The sequence below is a fragment of the Acanthopagrus latus genome, chromosome 21 (genome assembly GCF_904848185.1).
Source record: "Acanthopagrus latus isolate v.2019 chromosome 21, fAcaLat1.1, whole genome shotgun sequence".
Lineage (NCBI taxonomy): Eukaryota > Metazoa > Chordata > Actinopteri > Spariformes > Sparidae > Acanthopagrus > Acanthopagrus latus.
In genome coordinates this window covers 8,267,430-8,291,155 of record NC_051059.1, presented here as the reverse complement: position 1 = coordinate 8,291,155, position 23,726 = coordinate 8,267,430, and the positions used below count along the sequence as shown (strand labels likewise).

Below are 23,726 nucleotides of genomic sequence, written 5' to 3'. Positions count from 1 at the left end.
ATGTGTTCCATAGCTGACAATGCTGGGGAAAAGGAGACGTTTGCAGTGAGTGAATGATGCGTCAGTGGAACATGAACAAGCAAACGAGTTTTTTTAAAGGTTCACACGTTGAACCAACTTTGAGACAGCACTTGCATCAGCACTTGGTCACAAAGGGGTGTTGGAGGGGATTCGTGGGGGGCCCAGTAAAAAGGGGAATCATTCATTTTCACTATAATTGGATCCACAAGCGACACAACATAACAAGTGATCTTTTTTTAATCATGTGTTTCATACAATTCTTGTATTAAAATATCCTTACACAAAAACTTTTGTGCCGCAACATAAATCGCTAGCGAAGTGAGAGCTCTTTGTTTTTCTCATGTCTCTGCTACACATTCAGGCTGTCAGCCCACTCTTAAAGGAACATGCCGCGATATTACCACACTGCAGCACCTACAGACAAGTTTAATGCTTTGGTTTGGAACATGTACTCAGGCATTTTATTTCAAATAATGGTTGTTGTTGTTGTTGTTGTTGTTGCAATCACATGCAGTACAGAATCCAAAATAGACTCAAATAGTAGCGTTATTACTCAAGTTCAAGCGAAATTAAAACAAGATGATGACATTAATTTCTGAATTATTCTCTAGAAATCCCTTTCGGAATTTTGATAGTTTGGAGCCACCTCCATTTCACCTCATGAATACCATTCTTTATAATAATACTTCAGTTAGAAACAGGAAGCTCAGCATTAAATAAAACATATTATTTACTCTGCCTCCCTCATCTGGTCAAAGGTTGTCACAACAACTCTGGTTTGTGTGGACCGTGTTTGCCCTTTAATAGAGGGGTCTGCGCTGGTATCACAGGTGGAAAATAGGAAGGGAAATTAAAAGATTCCCTGCATGTGTTTTGAGACACTTAAAGGACAAATTCACCCAAAAATTACATTCAGGAAGTATCATCTCACCCCCATGCAAGTTATTTGAAGTTTTGCAATCCTAAAACCATTCCTGGAGCAACAAAGCAGCTTTGTGTCATTCTACTGAGCGACAGAAGCAGATGGGGACTTGTTTTAGAAGATAATAAAACAGCCGAAAAACAAACACAACTCAACACGGTTGAGCTTATGCAAACATTTTAAACACCAACTCTTTCAGCTCAGCAGCTGCAGCAAAGATTTTGGCTCCCAAAAGGGTGTAAATAATATCTAAGAGTTTTGATCGTGGGGTTTCCAATGACTTGGATTACAGCAGAGCTGATTTGGAGTCATTTTTGCTGTTGTTTTTTGTTGTTGTTGGTGGTGGTGTCTGCATCTTCTTAAGTTGTTTAGGAGAATGCTAAAATTGATAACAGAACTGCATCCGAACTAGACAAACCATTCTCTGTAGAGGAACTTATCAATGCAATCATGTCCATGCAAACTGGCTTCAGCATTACGCGATGAAGCCAATATAAAGGGAATACGGAGATATGACTCAGATGATAAGGTGTCCCTGTCGACCATATGCTTTTATATCTGTCCCAGTTCCTGAACCTGCTTGAGGAATTTGGCAAAATATCGGGATACAAAATTAACCTCCAAAAGTGTGAAGTTATGCCAGTGAACACAGCAGCTAAGCAAACTGACTTTGGTTTATTCCCACTTAAAGTCAGTCCACAGAAATTGAAATACTTAGGAATCTGGATAACACATGCCTTTAAAGACATATTCAAAGCTAACTCTTCACCACTATTAACCCACTTTAAGCGAGATTTGGAACGTTGGAGTTTACCCCCTTCTGTCACTAGGTGGCAGACTTAATATAATTAAACTGAATGTTTTGCTAAAATGTCTTTATATACGTCAATGCATTCCCCTACACTTATCTAAATCCTTCTTGGCTATGTCAGTGGACAATTTGGTATCGGGATTTCTATGGAATAAGAAAAAACCCCTGAATATGGAAAAAGATCTTACAACAGCATTGACAACATGGAGGATTATCCCTCCCTAACTTCCAGTTTTACTATTGGGCTGCCAACATTAGGTCTGTGCTGTTTTGGAAAGATCCCCCATCTGCTGACACTACCCCGAGTGGTTACGAATGGAAAACTCCTCATGTTCTCATACTTCTTTACACTCACTACTCTGCTCAAAACTTCCCCTTTTGGACTCAGTATCTAAATTCACCTCGAATCCAATTGTGAAACACACTAAAAAAATCACCAGTTCATGCCATCAGTTATAGACAGTGCTTTTCATGAACGGGCTAATAGAGGAGTTGCCTATTCATTGATAATACTTTTGCTTCCTTTGATCAATTAATGCTTAAATTTGACATCCCTAATTCTCATTTTCTTAGATTTCTGCAGCGCCATAGTTTTATATCAACATCATTTACTCACTTCCCATCCCAGCCACCCAACTCCCTTTTAAATTTCATTCTGAAGCTTAATTCAGGTTCCAGAGGGACTATTGGGAAAATATACTCCTTACTCTAATATAATTTGGAGCCTTTGATGTCATTAAAGATTCAGTGGGAGGGCGACTTTGGGGTTCGAACTTCCTGAGGAGTTCTGGGAAAGAGCTTTAAACACAATACATTCCTCTTCAATCTACTTACGACACACAGTTATCCAGTTCAACTTAATGCATCGCCTTCACTGGTCTAAAGTGAAACTAGCAAAAGTTCACACCTATAATCAGTCCTACCTGTGATCGGTGCAGGCAAATGCCAGCCACCCTCTCACACATGTTCTGGTTTTGCTAAAAACTAGACAATTTCTGGCAGTCAATATTTAAAACGTTTTCAGACGTTTTACAAGTACCTATAGAAACTTCTGCCAGCACTGCCATATTTGGAATAACTCCACAAGACACTCACCTTAACCGCCAGGCAAAGAATATGATAGCTTTTGCATCTCTCATAGCAAGGTGATTAATACTCTTTGAGCGGAAGGGGAAACTCCCCCGAACCTTTACGATGTGGATCAATGACCTTTTACAACATTTGGTATTAGAGAAGATTCGCTATTCTACAAGAGGATGTATTCAAAAAACGTTATGCTGCATGAAAAACGTTTTTAAGTTATATAAATAAATCAGATGTCACTAATATTGGTGTTCTATATGACTGATCCCGTATTGTGTATAATTTGAAGCCCATGAGGACCATTCTTGATTACTTATTGATTTTTTGCTTACTTGTGTATCATACTGTTTTTAAAAAATGTTTTGTATGTGTAATTTTAATATGTAAGTGATGCATCTAATATAAGTGGTTGCCTGCAAGTTCAATCAATAGTTGGTTGTCAAATGGCACAATAATGTTGTTGCAGGGATTGTATTATTTCTGTTCACCCATGCTTCTGAAAGTGTGTACTTTATACACTATCTCTCTATGTATAAATATCAATAAAAAGGCTTGGAGCCAAAAAAAAAAAAAAAAGAAAATAGAAATGGCTCCACACTCAATCCCTCAATAAAAAAAAATAAAAAAAACAATTACCAAAAGAACTGCATTATTCCTCTAAACATTCCATACTCACATGTCCAAAAAGCTGAGTGGTGTCTCCAATAGCGTAATCGGAGGGGTCTGGGTAGATCAACACAGCAGCAGCATTCATTTTGGCAGCATTGGCTACCTGTAAGAGAAAAAAAAAGTCAGGGAAATCACTTCTCAATTACTGTTAATAACAAAATACTTTATAAGATACAAAAAGTGAAACAGTAATATTAAAGTTCTGCTTGGATCCTTACTGAAACTACCCACCTTCTCAGCAAAGCTGATTTTACCAGCTCTGACCAGCAGGATCCTGCCAGTCAGGTTGATATTCTTGTCCCGCAGCACTCTCAAGTCACTTTCCTGCCCGTAGTACGCATACAAGACAGTACCGTTCACTTTTCCAGTTGCACTGTAGGACAGGAATCCTGTAGGACACTGCTCAGTCCCCTTAAAAACGAATTTGTTGTAGCCAGAAGCCGGGGGGTCCTGAACCTTCACAAAGTGCTCATCGCTCCAGGTGTCCATGCCGTACGCTTTAAACTTGGTGATCACTTTGTTAGCCAGAGCTTTATCACCCAGTGAACCAGCTTGATGGTCGGCACTGGTAAACTCACTTTGGTGGAGGAAAACAAACACTGAAGGGGAAAGAAAAGGGAGGCGTGAAACAGGACAAATTGACTCACTTTTGCAATAACAATAAACACACTATTTCCCAAGAATAGTAATTTTGGTGAGAAGCAGATTCCGTGGGGGGGTCTATACTGACCTGAACACAGATTTGAATTTGGATGGAGAGATTTTATCAGCGAAGAGCTTCCTCACATCGTCCCAGTCCATGAGGGGGGCAGCGCCTGTCTCGTGGACAGGAGGTTCTTGAAAAGCAGTCATGGAGGTTGCACATGTTGGAGCCACTTCCCTCTTGCGATGAACCAGGAAGCCAATCAAGTACCCTGAAATCAGCAATGGTTTTAAACGAGGAATAACCAACCAGAGGCACAGAGGAACAACTGCACTGACAGCGAGGTAGAGTGGACACATCCAGTTACAGCCTGAACCACAGTCAGCATTTTGAAATTCTCTATAATCAAGAGACAAAGACTGTGCCATGCAGTATGCATACCTTACACTACCTGAGATATTTCTACTGCTATGCCTGGTGTAGTAGAAAAGCATTATCCTGGTTGAGCAGTAACACTTTTCTAAAGTACATCTGAGGTAGGTGGGGAAAGATGTACTGTCTAATGAAAAGTCCACAAATATAGATTAAGAAGTAGCGGTCCTGTGAGTGATCCCTGAGGAACTCCATATATTTTAGAGTGTATCAAACTTAATGCAAAGCCAGCTTTTCCATTCCACAACCCCCTCTTATCGATGATGAAGATCAGGAGGGTTGCAGCTGCCATGAAGCAGAGGTTCTTGGGGGTGCGTCCGAACTTCTGAGCCACGTCGGGTTTACGGTTGGAGTTGTGGCTGCTGTTTCCCCCGAACTCCTCATCCATGTCGGACAGCTTCATCTCCACCTGGCTGTTATCACCTTTGTGGCTCCACATTAAACTGTAATGGCAGAACGATCCAGGAAAAGAAAAGTTTTTAAAGTTTTTTTTTTGTTTTTTTTTAATTATGACTTGCTTGAAATTATACAGAATAAGGAATTATGGATGTGAACATTATTTTTTAAATGTTCTAACATCAGCAGTACAGTTTTTGTGCCACTTTTTATTAAGCCATACTTTCAATTAGTGGATGTGTAAATTAAAGCCGAAGAGTTTACAACTGGCAAATGGACTACGGTTTCACAATGTAGAAGGGCACAGCCTTGTCGTATGCCAATATGATTACATGTTCATATTAATAAATAATATGCATTAAACAAGAATGTGAAAGTGTACAATTAAATAAACTTAAAAGAGTCGCTTACTGACAGCTGCCTTTCTCTTAGTTAAATATTCAGCTCTGAGTGTATGATTCGTGCGCAAGAAATATCTACAAGTCCAGAATGCTCTGGCCTCATGAGATAGGATGTCGTACGTATCCTGTATGAACGTCAGGCCTGATAAAGTATTGATGACGGCATCGTGACATCTGCTCTGAGTTTATATCTCTCAAGATCTTTGCGAACTAAGCAGTCGAGAGCTGCTGTGGATATGTCGACTGAACAGATCTCCGACAAACCAAAGCTGATTGTTTGTGTGAACGCGTAGGATGGCCTTCGATCCCTCCATGGCAGCAGACTTAATGTCTTTCTATTCCTCACTAGGCCAGAGGGCGAGGAGCTCTGCAGTATCTTTTTGGAGTTAAACAGATAACCACGTATGGGAGGGATGCTTTCTGAGCTGGAGCTATAATCTGAACATTGGGGAGACTCGACAGCATTAACATGGCATCGCATCGTGCAGACAGATGTGCTGTTATTTTGTCCCTACATGATTGTGTTTTATAAACTACTTCAGTGCAAGCCATCAAAAAAAGGGCCAATCTGCACAGAACATCCAGATGCTGATATAATCTAATTGTATGCACTAGTAAACGCTTCAATGTGACACAGATGTTTGCTGGGAGAGTAATCGAGGTGTCGGTTGGAACTGCATGGATATCATTGCGGAAAGGGTTGTTTACAGGACACATGACTAAATGACTTATTTTCCATATGAGCCTTTCATTTAGTGTACAGAATACAACAACCCTCCACGTCCATTATTATTTATAACTTAAAGTCATTCTAGAGGCAGAAGGCAGATGCAGATCCTGTGAAATAATAATCATACCAGGACTCAGCAGCTGTGATGTGATTGTTTATTGCAGCAACAAAAATGTAAAGCTAAGCAAACATGTGTACAGCTTGAGAAAAAAAATACATTTTTTTAAAAAAACAATTTCAAAGGACATTCCTTGTCCACATCGTCAGAATTTTGAAACGACCAATTTTGCAGATCATTTCCTTCGTCTGCATCCAATCAGTAAAGACAGACTTTTTGCAAGTTCTCTGCAAGATGCCAATATCAGAAAACCAACTTCCATTTCCTGCCTCAGTATAACAACAGATCAGGTCAATCGCTCGGGCAAGGTAGCCTGACCACTTACCAATCTGAAATTCATGTTTTGCCACTGAGGCGTAACACCAGGAGGTTTTTCGTAACAAAAATATTGAAAACAAGTGACCAGATTAGCTAAAAGAGGTCGACTGTAACATTCGCATTGTCATTTTTTAAATCCTTTGTTTGTTTTTTTTAAACAATTTTAATCTTGTGGTAACTTCTTCTACAGGGTATTGTAGCATTACAGGCTTTTGAACCAGTAACTTTAGATTCTAACAGATCAGAAACATCAAAACTAAAAACAAGCCAAATAGACATCAAGTGAAACCTCTTTCAGCACTGTACTGTACATACAAACTCAGCTCTATGAAGCACTCATGAAACAAAAAAGGCACAAGGAAATCTCTTTAAGAATGAATGAACACATCGAAATAGAAAGCAGAATGTACTTTCATTAAAACATTTTTGCAGAGTGGTGGTCTTCACTGGAAATCCTGGACTACGCTGTTGTAACCAGTGGTCCCAAACATGTTAGTGACTTTTTTTTTTTTTTCCTTCTTTAAAAAGCAAAAGACTGCCAACATCAGTTCCATATGAAGCCCCCAAAAAAGACAACACATTATCAGCGTTTGATTAGCACGACACAAACAGCTCAAAAGAAACCCAGACCTGCAGCCTCTTAGCCTCACTTCTCAGAGCAGATGTTAAAGCTCATCCTTGTCGTTCAGACGTCTGCAGGCCTGCAGAGGAAACTGCAGAGGATATATCAGCATGGAAACGTCACAGAAGGGTCCAAAAGATGCAGACAACATGTGCATGGTGCAGCAATGTACTGTATATTTACACATTATGGGAAACACTGTTCCCGATAATAAAAACAACCACTCCTACAGTGAAATATGGAGGGCACTGCCTCCGATACGGACACACACTGGTAGGCAAAAACTACCTTCTTCTTGTTTCACATTATGGAAGACACTGCTCCCGATAATGGCTTCAGGACGAGACGTGTGCATGGACCAAGGGACCGCTGCCGACACAGGTGTTCTGGGAACATTATCCAGGGTGTGATATGTGTAATGGTCTTCACTCAAAGACCAATCCAGTGTCAGTTAAGTAGAAAAAGAATGACTTCAGAGTTGTGTGGTTCGGCTGATGAGTTCTGTGTTCAGCACCGGCCATCGGTCCATGTACACTTCTTTAAGCAGATGCTGCTTTTGTCAATTCGACAGTATAACTGTCATAATTATGGAAGGCACTGCTCCCGATAATTATACTTTTTTTTTTTTATAAAAGGCAATAAAAAAACTATTTATAGTGAACCCTGCCACTGATAAATAAATAACACAATAAATAGACGTACGGTTTGTTTTTCAGTGCCACATGGTTGGAGACATTCTCCCTCGGTTTTTGAAAGGCCCACAGAGATTCGCTCACATGTCAGGAAGTGGACGAGTCAGATCATTAACTACTTCAGTTTTGTTTGTATTTTTGTTGCGTGTAATTAGGACCTTTTTTGAAAGATAAATGGTGCCAAGTAACGACAGCTGATCATCCGAGGTGTGTCCTGTGCAACACACCCGCTGTGTTATTGTACAAAATATTCTTCTGTCCTTTTTCGGCAACTCCTGAATCTCTGACGATGAGTTGAGCAGCTGATTTCAGCACAATACGAAATTATAGCTACCAACATAAACAGCTCAGGTTTGAACATGAGGCTCCAGCAGCAGCGGAAACACCAGCAGCTCCAATTTGTAATAATTTTGATGAACGATAGCAAAGTCGTCAGCTTAATTCCTAATACTGGCCTCTTGTGTTGTGTTAATCTCTGAGCTGGCGGACACAGCATTCCCTGTGATAATGACCTGATACTGTGCTGAAAAAACATCACTTTCACTACATTCAACTCTAAGTAGTGCTGCCACATAACATGGCTGTTTGAAGGTAGTCGTTACTAGCACCAAGGTATTCAAGATGTGGTATTCTTGTACCACGTGTTAGAACTGTTCAATAAATTCTCTTTTCAAGTGGGAATAGAAGAATATGACTTTTTCAACTTTCTTTTTGTTAAGGCGGAAGGTTTAAGTACATTTTCTGGTGAATTTTTGGCTTCAGGGAGAAAAACATGAGGGGACATATTACTGTTGACAGTGATGGATCAGAGGTGATGACTGGTGTTGGTATTTGTTTAGAAACAGCTCCATTTTCATCATTCCCTCAATTAAGAAAAAAAAAAAAAACATAAAACAAAAAGAAACTGACTGCTGGTTAATCACCACAGCCAACTGGTTTTCATACTGCCGGTTGTGATAAGATGGGCCAAACCATGAACAAAGGAGGCGGGACGGATGTTACTATTAAGTTTCCAGAAAAGCCAAAGACCAGATGTCTCCTGCTAGTGAGTTGGCGCAGCCCTGAACGGTCCAGGTGGCCAGGGCGAACTGGTTGCGGAACAGGTCGGTGTCTGCCCCGGGGCTGTCGGCCTTGAGGGCGTCGAGGTGGCTGGACAGAGCCTTGAGAGTGTGAGGCCCCGAACCCAGCAGGATGTGACGGAAAGGACTCTCTCTGGGGGACACGTAGGGAGACAGGAAGTTCCTTTCCACCTAAAGAAAAAAGAAGATGATGGAAAGAAGTAAATTTGCCATCTGTTTTTCTTTGATGATTCAGATAAAAGGGAGTTTTTTCTTTGACTAAGTCTGGATTAAAAAAGGTGTGGAGTGCTTCATGGTGCTACCTGCTGTTCATTTAAAAAGCCAGAAAAGCTACTATGAGTGCATTGACTAAACACAGCTTTGGTAATGTGGTCATATTGTCTTTTATAGATAAAACAAAACACTCACATTTGTAACTTGTTCATTGAACTTTTGTGTTGTATTGTTAATAATCTTAATTTTTAGCATATGTTTGTAAAAGCTAAAATACAACTGGAATTGTATTCAGTACATTCCAACCAAAGTCCTGACTTGATGACCATTTATTTTAATCTCCAGTTGTGTTTCATATTGGATAAAAAAAAAAAAAACAAACAAAAAAAAAACACCTGTTTGGCAAACAGTATGCTGGAGTGAGCAACGGAAAACAGAAGAATCAAAAACCATTTGAAATGAGAATTGATGGTGAATCACCCAACACCCAAGAATTGCATTGAATCTAGAGATTGCTAAAGGATTCATACCGCTACAATTCTGGGATGCTTAGAGTTCAGCTGGAGTGCAGAACCACAGAATGTGCATCAATCAATCATCTCAAGATGAGCAAAGTTGAGGCGGACTTACCGCCATGATGCGGTCATTAATGATGCGGCACATCTCGATGTCATCCAGGTTGCTGTTTGTAACGTCTTCCGCCAGTTGGCGAGCAGCGCGGCTGTACGTGCCAGAGGCCGAGAAAAACCACTGCATCGTCAGGTCCTTGGGAAGCAGCTGGGGCTGCATCTGGAAGCATACACAGCATCCGTAGGGGTCAGTAAGTGTTCTGGATAAACAACTATTCTGGGTTACAAACTCATGGCAGAAACTGAACAAAAACATGGACAAAATCTATTGAACACCCGATTTTCTATTTCTAGTCAGACAGACACGTCATGAACATGCAGACTCCGAGGCGACAAACTTAACACTGCCACAGTCTGAGTCAGCACGAACAACACTGGAACTCACCATCCTCACGTCCTTCACTCTCTTGTGGATCTGGAACACTTGAGTACGGATCATGTCGTTGTACCTCGTCAGGTTCATCCCCAGCACGTGATCGTGGACCAGCCTCAGTGCTATGTGACCTGCGAACTGGGATGCTATTTCAGCCAGCCGCGCAACATCATTGGATGTGAGTGAGTTCAGCTTCTCCCGCGTGTCCAGCATTGTGCCAAAGAACGGGTACTCCTGAGAAGGAAAACCGAGGTGTGTTAGGAAGGATTCTTCCCAGGATGAAACATGCTTTAATCATTTTACATCGTTGTCCTGGGTTCTGATAACTCGCTGAAAAATAGATTTATTTGACTGAAAATACAAGATTACTTACCGAATTACCAGGGGTGAACCTGAACGAGACTGAGGGGATGCCAGAGAAGGCGAGGAAAGGATATGCAGCGTTATCCATCTTCAGATCTTCATACCTGGAAAACAAACGCATAAAAGATAGAGCTTTAGACGACAAGATTAGGTTGTGAGCCAACATGAAAGTGACAGCTATCCTGTACATGGGTACTGGGGAGAAAAGATCGGTTGTCATGGTGACGTTTGAACACAGATTAGTCACAACAGCCCAGTCAGACTTACACATTTGATTCCCAGTTGTCCCTTCCAAACTGAGCAGAGAGAGACACGGCCTTGTTGAGGGTGCTCACCTAAGGAGAAGACAATTGTATATTTACATTACACTGTAACTTTCACAAACAAAGCATTATACTTTTTTACTAATGACAAAACTGCAGGTTTGTATTGAATACAGTTTGAAGTCTGACTGTCTGACAGTCCCCCTGTTGTGAATTTACCTTCTTCAGAGCGCTCTCAATCAGGCTATGCATCAACGGACTGGCTGCGACTTTAAATCCATTTCGACCTGCAAAAGAAGATTTCTATGGAGTTATTATGGAAAATCAAATGATGCCATATGATGGAACTAGTTGTTGTGCTGACCTACTGCTTGTTTACAGAGATGTCACCAACATTTTACCCAACATGTTGCCTAGGATTCCTCCTTACAGTTATAAAGAATATTGAACATTGTATTTATTGTTTTGATTATGTGGTTTATTTTCGGCTTGGGTTGTTAAGGATATTCTAATATTTGTTTCACATCAGGACCAACTACATTAACTGCCCAGAGTGGATAAAATGAAACGTTGGGCGAGAAATTTAGCAACTCACTCAAAAAAATAAACTTTGCCATCTTGCTTGCATCTCATATCTGATGAGATTTGCACATGTGCAGTACTAATTGGGCACTCGAGAGAAAATGGCAGCAGTTGGGTTATTATGTTTATTCTTATTTATTTTCTAGCACCATTTTATTTATTTCTTTGATACTCTTTCCCTTCAAATAAGACATAAGTGAAACATCACAAAACTACGTACATTCAGGTCACGACAGTGTTAAACACGTTGACGACAAATAAATACTGATTAGAGAAAATGGAAGCACTGGGAAAATACTGGTGTGTTAGCATGGTGTGCTGGAGAAACTTTATGGCAGTACGCAGGTGTTGGTTTGTGTGTGTGTGTGTGTGTGAAATAACATAGTAGGTTTACAACAATAAGGAAACACAAAGTGGATTGACTTGTTACTATCTGACTATCAACAATTAAAAGTTCATTGCTCTTTGACATTATATCAGTGTCATAAAATGTTCTTAAAGGACAATGTTATTTCATGTGATCATTTATTGGACAATATTTTGTCCAACATAAAGTAGTGACAGGCCTAGTAGGCACAGAAAGTAGTATAGTGAAATATTTGGGAGACTGATTTAGAGTTTTGCATGAAACGTGCAGTAAATACCTCCAACAACTCCATCCAGGTTGATGTAGGAGAAGGCCTTCATGTTCAGAGAAGTAAGATAACCCTGGATATACAAAAAGATACATTAACAAGATTAAGGAAGGGTGCTGAAACCAACATAAGTTTAAACAGTATAAACAGATTATCAACTTCATTGTGCTACTCTCACCTCCAGCCACTCGGTGGCGCCAACACTCCCATATTCTCCAGCACTCCAGCTGGCAAACACAATGCTTCTCCTTGGTTTGAATCCATCTGACGAGGGGATAATAAATGCATTTTAATAAAAAAAAAAAAAAAAAGAGCAAAGAGAAGACTGAGCATATCCTGTTACCACAACCTTTGGCATCCAATGACTACATAATGACTTCAGTTTGTATTTAAAACTACTCGTCAGCTGCCACCTCAGACTCACCGTTCTTCATCATGTCAGAGATGGACCGGGCCAGCTCAACAAGGACGCTGGTGCCGACGGTGGACGAAGCAAAACCTGGACCCCAAGCATCCCTCTGGGCACCGATAACCACATACCGATCTAAAATAAAACTCAGAGATTCACTCATATTCTTTTCACTACAAGTTCCTGATTGCAGTTTCTCGTTTAACAAACATTTTGTTGTACCTGCATCCACAAAGCCTTTAATGACCCCGAAGACATTATGTATCTCCTTCTCAACGAGAACGTTGTTAACTTCCAAAGTTATGAGATCGCTCTCGTCTCCCAGTCTGTTCATTCCTCTCCACGTTTCCGGGACATTCTGACCCCCGAGCTGCCTGCGGGACGCAGACAATACGCATCAACACTATGTAAGCTACCACAAAGCCAACTGCAGACAATCACAGTGCAAGAAGAACGTTTGAAAGTGACAGAAAAGGCCATGTGTTTATCATAATCTGCCGTGTGTCAGATGATCTGCAGCGTCAGTGAGCCTTACCTCAGAATGCTGGTACCCATGGCTGCTGTGATGGTCTGAGCCAAGATTTCTGGCAGGCCTGAAGACTTGACAGGTGGAAACTGGGTGTGGTTGAAGGAGGGGAAGCCTGGGGTGTAGGGATCCCCTGAACCCATGTGCACCTATGGGAGACAAACGAGAGGGTAAAATTCAAAGATGTATTTTCGCAAAATTTGCAGAGAAGCGTTGATTCAGCGCTGACATTTGGAATGTTTGTGTTCTTGTGCATTTCCTCCCTGCAGCCTCACTCTAAAGCTTCTACAGCTGAAATAAAATAAATTATTGTATTATCAGTTTAAACACTTAGTTAGCAGCAAAAATGTCAAATACATTTTCTTACTCATGAAACATTTGCAAAGTATATTCTTTTATATGTGCACCTGCATTGTTTAACCTCATGTTTTCAACAGCTGGCAGTCTTCCTCTTTCCTTATTTTTGCTGTCACACTGCTACAATACTGGGCACACATTACCAACACCACAGACAGAATAATGTGAAACTATCTGCAGGAATTTGTTTTCACTCATGCTCCTATGCAGGCTTAACATGAACAAAACAAACCAAAGAGGGAACTACTTAACTCACTAACTACTTAGGACCATTTCGAGAGTGGATACAGATAATGCTGCTGGTTGAACAGCTCGCTCATCTTTATCTGATATCATCCGTACACTGCACAAACTAAATGTGGACATGTTCCAGCATTATTCCTCTAAACATTCCATACTCACATGTCCAAAAAGCTGAGTGGTGTCTCCAATAGCGTAATCGGAGGGGTCTGGGTAGATCAACACAGCAGCAGCATTCATTTTGGCAGCATTGGCTACCTGTAAGAGAAAAAAAAAGTCAGGGAAATCACTTCTCAATTACTGTTAATAACAAAATACTTTATAAGATACAAAAAGTGAAACAGTAATATTAAAGTTCTGCTTGGATCCTTACTGAAACTACCCACCTTCTCAGCAAAGCTGATTTTACCAGCTCTGACCAGCAGGATCCTGCCAGTCAGGTTGATATTCTTGTCCCGCAGCACTCTCAAGTCACTTTCCTGCCCGTAGTACGCATACAAGACAGTACCGTTCACTTTTCCAGTTGCACTGTAGGACAGGAATCCTGTAGGACGCTGCTCAGTCCCCTTAAAAACGAATTTGTTGTAGCCAGAAGCCGGGGGGTCCTGAACCTTCACAAAGTGCTCATCGCTCCAGGTGTCCATGCCGTACGCTTTAAACTTGGTGATCACTTTGTTAGCCAGAGCTTTATCACCCAGTGAACCAGCTTGATGGTCGGCACTGGTAAACTCACTTTGGTGGAGGAAAATAAACAGTGAAGGGGAAAGAAAAGGGAGGCGTGAAACAGGACAAATTGACTCACTTTTGCAATAACAATAAACACACTATTTCCCAAGAATAGTAATTTTGGTGAGAAGCAGATTCCGTGGGGGGGTTTATACTGACCTGAACACAGATTCGAATTTGGATGGAGAGATTTTATCAGCGAAGAGCTTCCTCACATCGTCCCAGTCCATGAGGGGGGCAGCGCCTGTCTCGTGGACAGGAGGTTCTTGAAAAGCAGTCACGGAGGTTGCACATGTTGGAGCCACTTCCTCCTTGCGATGAACCAGGAAGCCAATCAAGTACCCTGAAATCAGCAATGGTTTTAAACGAGGAATAACCAACCAGAGGCACAGAGGAACAACTGCACTGACAGCGAGGTAGAGTGGACACATCCAGTTACAGCCTGAACCACAGTCAGCATTTTGAATTTCTTTATCAGCAAGAGACAGTGCTAAGCAGTATGCATACCTTACACCACCTGAGATACTTCTAATACCCCTGGCAACTAGATGATAATTACACAATGTTTTCCACTAATTATCTAGACTCTGGCAGCCAACCAAAGTCAAATTTTCCCCGCCATAGTTTCATAATGACTAATTTACTTCTCACAGTAGCATTAAAGATCTCTAACATTTTGCTTTGTTGCATCAGCAAAGCATCTTTTATTTTATATCAGTCAAGCCACCCGCACCAACGGTCATGCCCTTGAACCAAGAGTGTGTGTGCACACGCAGGTAGGTGGCGAAAACTATCCATATGGGCCTTTAAGCCAAGTTCCAAAGAAACACAAGGTTTTCTTCCTTGTAGGCTGGTGGAAAGTTTTACAGAATTCAGTTTCCCTTTTTCAGAAGTGGCTACAAATGCTTCAGTTTTATCCTGGTTCTTCCGTTATTCATCTAAATTACATCTGAGGTAGGTGGGGAAAGACGTACTCTGTCTAATGAAAAGCCACAAATACAGATTAAGAAGTAGCATTCCTGTGAGTGATCCCTGAGGATCTCCATATATTTTGTCAATCAAACTTAATGCAAAGCCAGCTTTTCCATTCCACAACCCCCTCTTACCAATGATGAAGATCAGGAGGGTTGCAGCTGCCATGAAGCAGAGGTTCTTGGGGGTGCGTCCGAGCTTCTGAGCCACGTAGGGTTTACGGTTGGAGTTGTGATTGAGGTGATCACCCACGCCATTTCCCCCGACCTCCTCATCCATGTCGGAGGACAGCTTCATCTCCACCTGGCTGTTATCACCTTCCATGTTCTGGGTCAGGTTGAAACGAGTGTAGGAGTGTGGCTCCCCATTAAACTGTAATGACAGAACAATCCAGAAAAAGAAAAGGATCATTCTTTTAGTCAAGAACATCCATTTTTGAGACCTATTAATGCAGGACATAAAGTGGAATCTAATAAAGTATTTTTGTAAAATTATGACTTGCTTGAGATTACACAGGAATTGGCGATGTGAACATATGAAAGTTGACTTTTAAATGTTCCAAAATGAGCAGTACAATTCTTGCACCACTTTTTATTACGGCATATTTTAAATTGGTGTATGTGTAAGTTAAAGCCAAGGAGTTACTACAGTTAATAAACCCATAGTGGACCCCTGGACCTCTTACAATCTTTATTAGGCCTAAGAACTTTAGGAGGAAACCCAACAGAAAAGAAGTTCAAGTGTCCGTTTGAGCTCTCCCTTTCTGTCAGTGTTCAAACAAATTAGCAAATTGAACTAATCCAAAATTTAATAAGTACACTAGTGTGATACTAACTTTTTACAACTGGGATATGGACTACGGTTTCTGACAAAGCACACAATAAATAAATAATATGCATTAAAATGAACCTGGCAAATGTTTTGTAAAGGTTATTATTAATCTAAAAGGGAATTAATTCTTTTTTTTATTCAAGGCCACAAAGCGTTTCATTTGGTCGCCTATCGCTATACCTTCTGGCTGAACACCAGATGATAGGTCAGAGAGAGAGAGGACGTTAGTTAAACTCTACATTGAAGTTAATAACCTTGATTGGCTAAAAATGCACACGATGCATTCAATGACTTAACAACAATAACAAGTTGTAGTCTCTTATTTTAAAGTGATTAGTGCCCAATAATCAAAATAAATGGTAAGTAATAGGTATTTGTTTTCAACAAAGCCTGCAATTTAAGGACTTATGTAATATTTAGTTACAATACTCACAATTTTGGATATCGTTGACCTTGCTTGGTCCATTGCTGCCTCACAGGAGTCTAAAAAGGGAGAAAAAACAAAGGACACATTATGCCCAAAGATTGATGGTTGTCTTTTTCACAATTTGTCATCATCCCATGAACACTGAGTGGCTATAAATACAATACTTTTTATTATAAATTGCTACATTTGCTACAAGTCCAATGAGGGCTTAGTAGTTTATAATCGACAGACAGGTTTTTAGATGGATTATAACATACTTCAAGGTTTGATTTCTGCACAGTGTGTTACTGTTTCACTTCTGGGAATATTGGGGTGTCCACAGAACACGTCCCACCTCTTGTCAAAACATCCACGGGGTTTCCTCTGCTGCTAACTAGAAAGGCAGCACTGTTTCTGGGCACAAAAGACCAGTGTCCAGTACAGGTCAAAAACAGACTCCATGCCTGCGTGTGAACTCCATTGCCAGAAGAATACAATTACAGAATAACTAGCTTCCCACTAGCTTTGATGCAATAGGCGAGCCAAACAAAGCAAGATTTTAATTTAACAGAGGAACAAGATCTGAAATGCAGCTCTTCTGTATATTTTTTTAAATAATGAAAAGCAGCACAGTGGAATAAGAGCCATGCATGTGATCATCCTCAGGGGAGAGGCCCTCTCTGTAAGGTGTTTCAGCTATGGAAGGTCACAATGGTCATACACATCTCTTGATGCATTTAATGCAACGATTATAACCGATAACCTTTTTGCTTTCATATCATCAAGCTTTTCTGTGCACTTCTAATACATATTATCAAATGTATTGAAAGGAGCAGAATCTCTACTATAAATAAACATTAATTCATGAGCGAGACAGTATAACAGTATCGGATTTCTGACCACTCAGTGCAATTTGTATTGATTCACTGATATTTGACACTTGGACACTGCAGTCACATTATGGCCCTCTACTGCCGTTTTTGAAAACTGGCTGTGGACTGCCTTGGAGTAACAAATACAAATACAATTCAATTACTACTTTCAGTTAAATAACCCAGCGATGGTTTAGCAGCTGACAGTGTGTTTTTGACCACAGTGGTCAATAAGTCTCAACACACCCTTTCTTGATAAGATATTGAAGTTGCAGAACATAACACATGTACTGAAATGAATAAATGGATTGCATGATGATTATCAAATGAGAAATGTAAAAGAAATTTCACAATTTCCCAGAGCACTAAGGGATGCTTTCAGATTGTTTCTTTTGTCCAACCAACTGTTTAAAACCCAGACTGTACTACTCTAAAAAAAAAAATGGCAAAGAAAGCAGCTAATCCTCACATTTAAGAAGCTGAAAGAGCAAATGTGACACTTTTACATTACTGAAATGATTAACTGGTTATCAAAATAGTTGTCAATTTATTATTCATTTTGATTGACTTATTGATAACCAACTGCTGCAGCTCTAGTTTTGACCAATCTGGCTTGCTATATATATTCGCTTCATAAAGCTGAGCTCTTCTTCAATGCAAATGTAATTCTGAAGTCATACAACATCAGCAACATCGCAACTATTCTATTCCAGTGAAATGTATTCCCCTGTGAGAATTCCCCTAATGAGCAACAGCTGCTAGATAAAAATAAGAGGCATCACTTCCTTGTTCATTATCAAAAGCACAGTGTTTTTTTTGTTCAAATATGGCTCATATAAACGGGTGTTAACAATAGAGGCTGTACAAAGGTACACTGGGTTTCTACAACAATACACACTAAACAATGTCCATGTAGAAAACACAATGGGATTAGAGGAAGGATGTCCTTTAGTTCACAGCCCATCACTACAGACAACAATAAGCCATAGAAACAGGATAGAGAATTGTTCCCTTTTCCTTGTCTCAATTTCTTTTTACACATAGAGTAACTCACTTTTTAAAAAATACATTTTTTAACAAGAATAGCACTTCGTACAGGAGGGTTAAATACCTAGGGACCGGGAAATGTCTTTCAGAATTGGCCTGGCATTACACTACATGTACTGTCTCGCCATTTTTCCTCAAGCAAGTTACTTTAAATACTTTAGGATAAGCCATTAAGAATTTCTTCATAAACTGGCATGGTTGGCAGGATACCTCCATCACAGCCCAACAACCACCTTTTGTACTCGTGCATGGATACCAGCCACCTGAATATGCTGACAAACCAACTAATCAACCTATTACCAACAAACATGGGCATAACAACTTAATGGTATTTCCAAACTCTCACATACAAGTAATCATTCTCACCCTGACTAATGTGAACCAAAGGACACCTATGCTATCAAAGCCTTTGTGAATTACTTTTGCTGGTAACCATATTACAGTGAAATCCTCAAATTAAGGCATATGAAGAGCTAGTAGTACTTGGACCCAGTTCCACCTTAAACCAAATAACTTGTTGAGGCACTGACAAAGCAACTCTTAACCAAGCAAACAGGATGATTTGATAGAACAAGTCCCCATGACCTTTCCTACCCTGTATGACCTTCAGAGAAGAATAAACAGACCAAACCTTCTCAACAACCTAGTCTTATCAAGCCCTGAGTTAATCCAACAGCTTCTAATCAAATTTTAAGTGAGAGGTATATGGCTTCAGGGTTAAAACGTTACCACACTGACTGAACTTTGGACTGAAAAAAAAAGAAACACACACACACTGATTTGTTGACAATAGGTTTAATCACAAACCACATACCACATGGTCAGTTTTAGCTCACTTTATAATGAGCACCATCTGTTCTATGTATTCTTTAACTGCCAGTTTAGTGTTTACAAAGTAATCAAACAGCAGTAAAACTGAAAAAAAAAAAGTTTTGATGTGTGCTGTGCTGCTAGACAACAGAGAAAAACTCTTAATGACCCCTACAGGCCAATTTGCAAGCTTCACTGGAGGGAGATCCCAAAGTGGACATTGCGTGAGGAGAGCCGTGGGCAAATGCCAGAGGGACAGAAACCAGCGGGCAGACGGGCCTGCCCTAGTTTGCAGCTCCAAAGCATGGCCTTGCTTCACTCCAACAGCATGCGTCCAAGACAGCATAGATAAAAAGCCTAGCCTTGCACTTCAAGGGCATTTGAATAAAGCACAAGGGTTCAGACATGTTGGAACCCAGCCATACATTAATTTAGCTCCAACACTTTGACTATTCAAAGCATTATGAAGCACAGCTAACTATAGCACATGTCTTGGCCTTAGACAACCCGAGGACATCAGTGACTTTATAACCTGAAGGGGTGAATCAACTCCTCTAAGAACAGCGCAGTACGGGTCATAAACTAAAGAAAAGTTCAATTTGAAAACACAACCTGAAGACACTTGACAAATAGAGATGTTAAAAAAAACTGAATCAGACCAGGCTTAGCTTTGTAAAACTAATTGCTCTCTAAGGTGGGCAGAGATATGGCAATAATCTTACATACCAAACATACCGGGCCTTAATACTATAAGCAGATTAGCTACTCTTTCAGTTAAGAGACCTATGGATTAGGGGTTGACCGATTGTCGGATCCGATATTCAGCAGTTTTTGTATCTGATGAGTGTATTTTTAAAATTTTTTACTTCTTTTGTTTGCCTGCCAATAAAATGTAATCTATAACGCACTTCTTAGGCTTTTATGCAGTATTGCTCCCCTATGATCTCACTCAATATGGCATCCACAAATCCATCTGAGTATCATAAAATATTCAATCTGAACCTGGAGGTAGCACTTTAATTTCCCAAGGATTACTAAATTGTTATCTTACATTTCCTTTATCAATGATATAATTTGCCTCAGAATAGATTTTAGTGTGTTTGTGAGTCAAAGTAGGTGCATGAGTGATTGAACAGAAATACATTTTTTTAGTTGGGAATTGCAAGTTCCTCAAAAATGGTACTCAAGTATAGCACATGGATGAATGTATTTAGTTACACTCCAACACTGATTTGTCTAAACTTTGCTTTTGAGATTTCAGTTTTTACTGCAAAGGTATAGCAGTCTTCTTGATTATTCATAACTGGATAAGCCCTGAAAATAAATAAATAAATAAATAAATAAATGAATGAATGAATGAATGAATGAATGAATGAATGAATGAATGTCCTTGAAGGGTTCGTATGCTTGTAGTGTTTGTGGTCTGTGAGCGCCGAAGCACGCCTTGAACACCCATTGAATAATTTTCAGACACGTGTCTGCAAGAGATAGTACGAGTGAACTTGAGACACGCCCTTCTGAGAACTGCACTCACAGGCATTACCTGTTAGTCATGCTAAATGAGGACTGAATAGCATGGTCCCCTGCACTTCAACAAGAGATGATGTTGGCCAGAGGTCATCTGCACACTGAGCAGACGAAGGCAAGGACACAAAAATTAAATGTGTGGAACAGCCTGCCAGTTTCACCTGTTACCTGGTCATATTTTATCACCAAGTAATGCAGACTGAATGAAAGAAAGGCTTGAAAAACATTGCGAAGAAAATGTCAGAAACAAATTGGTTTCTAATAAACCATGATCCAAGATCATCCTCAAGGACTGCGTGTCCCTGCAGATGGATTGAATATCACTGTCTGTGTGTTACGGGAGAATTTCTCAGATTCATAGGTATAATGCGGCAAAGGTAGCTCACTCAGTGTTATTAGTAACTGAGCTAATCCCTTTGAAAGAAAAGGAACTATTGCTTCATAAACAGGTTACAGAGGTTGTTGAATGAGCACTCGTATCGTAACATTACAACAGCACTATTGTGAACTCAGCTGAGAAGTATTGAGAAAGGATGAAGACATTGGCGGTAAAAAGGCCCTTTTCTCATGCAATAACTGAAACAGTCACACGCATTCACTGGAAAAATCGGTCCAACAGGACAGGTGGGGACATGCACTTAATATTCTACGGTTAGCAGACAGTCAAATGTGGCAATGTATTTCAAAATGACATGTTTACTTAAAATTTTCATTGGAAAATTACTAGAAGACATCAGCCCTAACAATAATCACACATTTCCAATCGTTAAAATGCTCAAGACCTTGCCCATTTGTCTAAATGGCTCTACAATCATGCTCCTAATTATTGTGAAAGACAAGCTGCCGGATGATTTTACTGATATGAAAAAAGTCTTCCTGTTACAGTGAGAGCTTTGAAGCTGTTCCAACTAAATAGCATGCAATTAAGGAAAAACCCTGTCTAACTGGTGGTTGATCCTTAACTGGAAACATGCAGAGGACATCAGGAAGTTAACACCGCAGATGCAAAGAGACATCTCCAATATCTGTCATTCACAGATATGGCTACAGATATTCTGTTAAAAAATGTTATACTGAAAGCCACCAAGTCAAACAAAACCACTAGTCTGTGGTGCACTGCTCCGACACACAAAAGTTTATCATATATTGAATTAGCTTCTTTAATTCAAATACATTCATATACAACTACACTTAATACGGTTTAATTTAGACCACGATCATTTTCTTCATTCAGGAATTTAACTTTAAATCTTCTTTGGTCAAAATCCCAAGCAATCAGAAAACTTGACAAAATGAGAAACACTACATCAGAATTTGATCTAGTCTTAAAGATTTCCAGGAATCATACTAACCGAAAAGAGACGGTGAGAAAAAGAGGACAATGGTAGGGGGAGCTGGAGAGGAGAAGGGGAGAGGGGTCAGGGGTGCGTAGGAGTCATTGTTGCAGTGGCAAATCATGTGAGAGTCACACTGGGGGAAAAGCTCCAAGTAGCTCATGGGAAAAAATGCAGTGCAACAGTGAGGAAGGGCAAATCCCACTTCACCCCCCCCCCCCCCTTTTTTTTTAAGATCTGCACAAGTATCCTTGCAACAGCAGCACATTATGAATTATAGACGCAAGCAGCAACACAAGATGCAGTTAGAGTCTCTGCAGAGGAGAAACAACAACCTCTTGTAGGCTTTAAGAAGAGTTTATGTTTTCACTATACAACAGGTCCTGGTGGTCACTTTCGTCAGAGTTGATCACATCTTTATAGACAGGGGCCCACCAGGTGGCACCATGGTGTGTGCATGTCTTTGAACATTTATGGCAGAGGCTTATGAACATTAAATTCAAATTCAAATAACTTACACTACTATAAACACTGCAAAACCTGCATGCAGAGCTCTTCCCATCTATCAGATACTAAATAACAGCTTCCAACTGCTTTGCAGTGTGCATGTGTGTACGTGTGAGACCTAAAATGCAATGACGGATGATAACTTATCACTCTTCTTCACTCTAAACACTGCATAAAATTCACCTGCTGCTAGTCTGAACAGTGTGTCTAATGTTTCAGTTATGACTAACACCACACTGTAGTGCCTTAGGGTCAACTCATCCATTTCCATATCCAGTTCCTGTCCTACCCATATGTTAACATAACAGCCTTCAAATAGCCTCTTAACTCCACCTAAATGCACAAAAGCAAGCTGGGTTACTTGGAAGCCGTCCAGACAGGAGGTTATAACCATTGATATAGTTGTAAAGATAGCCTATCTATGCAGCAGCCTATTGCTGCCAGTCAAGGTCAGCAAACAGGGACAGTGTCATGTCTACCTACTGACACGGTTACCCCTGGGCAGAAGGGTCACCCAAGGGGAGCTAGCTGTGTTTAACACCATCACAGGACACTCCAGTCAGCCAGGCTCAGGCAGGACAAGCTGGACGTGACTACAGCCTGCACTCGTTATGGCGCCTTCGTTGCACTGGCAACGTGACAGCCTACATAGTGAACAGTGACTCCTATCATAACGAGAAAGCGAGCAGGAAATGTGTAAAGCAAGTGACAGGTGGCGTAACCGCATCCGCTCCCGTACGCTTTGCTAAACGTGCATGGGCAAGTCAACGTTAGCAGTTCAGCCGTACAGGTTAACTTAAGTTTATGTTACTTAAGAGAAGTATATTCAACATACTGCATTTCACACGTATTAGCAGACTCCCTGGGTCCGTCCACAGAGCAGGCTTTAAAATACACTCTTCAGTACTATAATCCTAAATGCCTCTCCGGCTCAGACTGACTGTGTCTGACTGTACTAGCGGTTTGGATAAAACGCTCACCTTTTTCTTCAACACAGCTCAAACCGACTCACTTCTTCAGTGACAGCCCTTGACACGAGGTTCTTCTCCCTGCTGTTTCCTTGTTATCTGCTCTCGTTCAGCCGGTGCCCTTGACCATGCTGCTTCCAGTTATATCTATCGGATTGGCTACGAGTCAGTGTAGACGACATAGCTCAACGTCACTTCC

General features: G+C 40.5%; 1 protein-coding gene across 1 annotated transcript; it reads right to left on the bottom strand.

Moving 5' to 3' along the window:
• Positions 1-6,249: 6,249 nt before the first annotated feature.
• tfr1a (transferrin receptor 1a) lies at positions 6,250-23,726 on the bottom strand. Its single transcript, XM_037083914.1, has 17 exons — positions 23,540-23,726; positions 16,490-16,539; positions 15,360-15,597; positions 14,413-14,596; positions 13,914-14,259; positions 13,690-13,785; positions 12,940-13,079; positions 12,627-12,778; positions 12,420-12,539; positions 12,174-12,259; positions 12,005-12,068; positions 10,998-11,065; positions 10,783-10,850; positions 10,526-10,619; positions 10,165-10,386; positions 9,781-9,939; positions 6,250-9,108 (listed from the first exon to the last, which is right to left on the bottom strand). The coding sequence occupies exons 2-17, from the start codon at positions 16,520-16,522 to the stop codon at positions 8,863-8,865; spliced, it is 2,316 nt and encodes a 771-aa protein (XP_036939809.1). The 5' UTR covers positions 16,523-16,539; positions 23,540-23,726; the 3' UTR covers positions 6,250-8,862.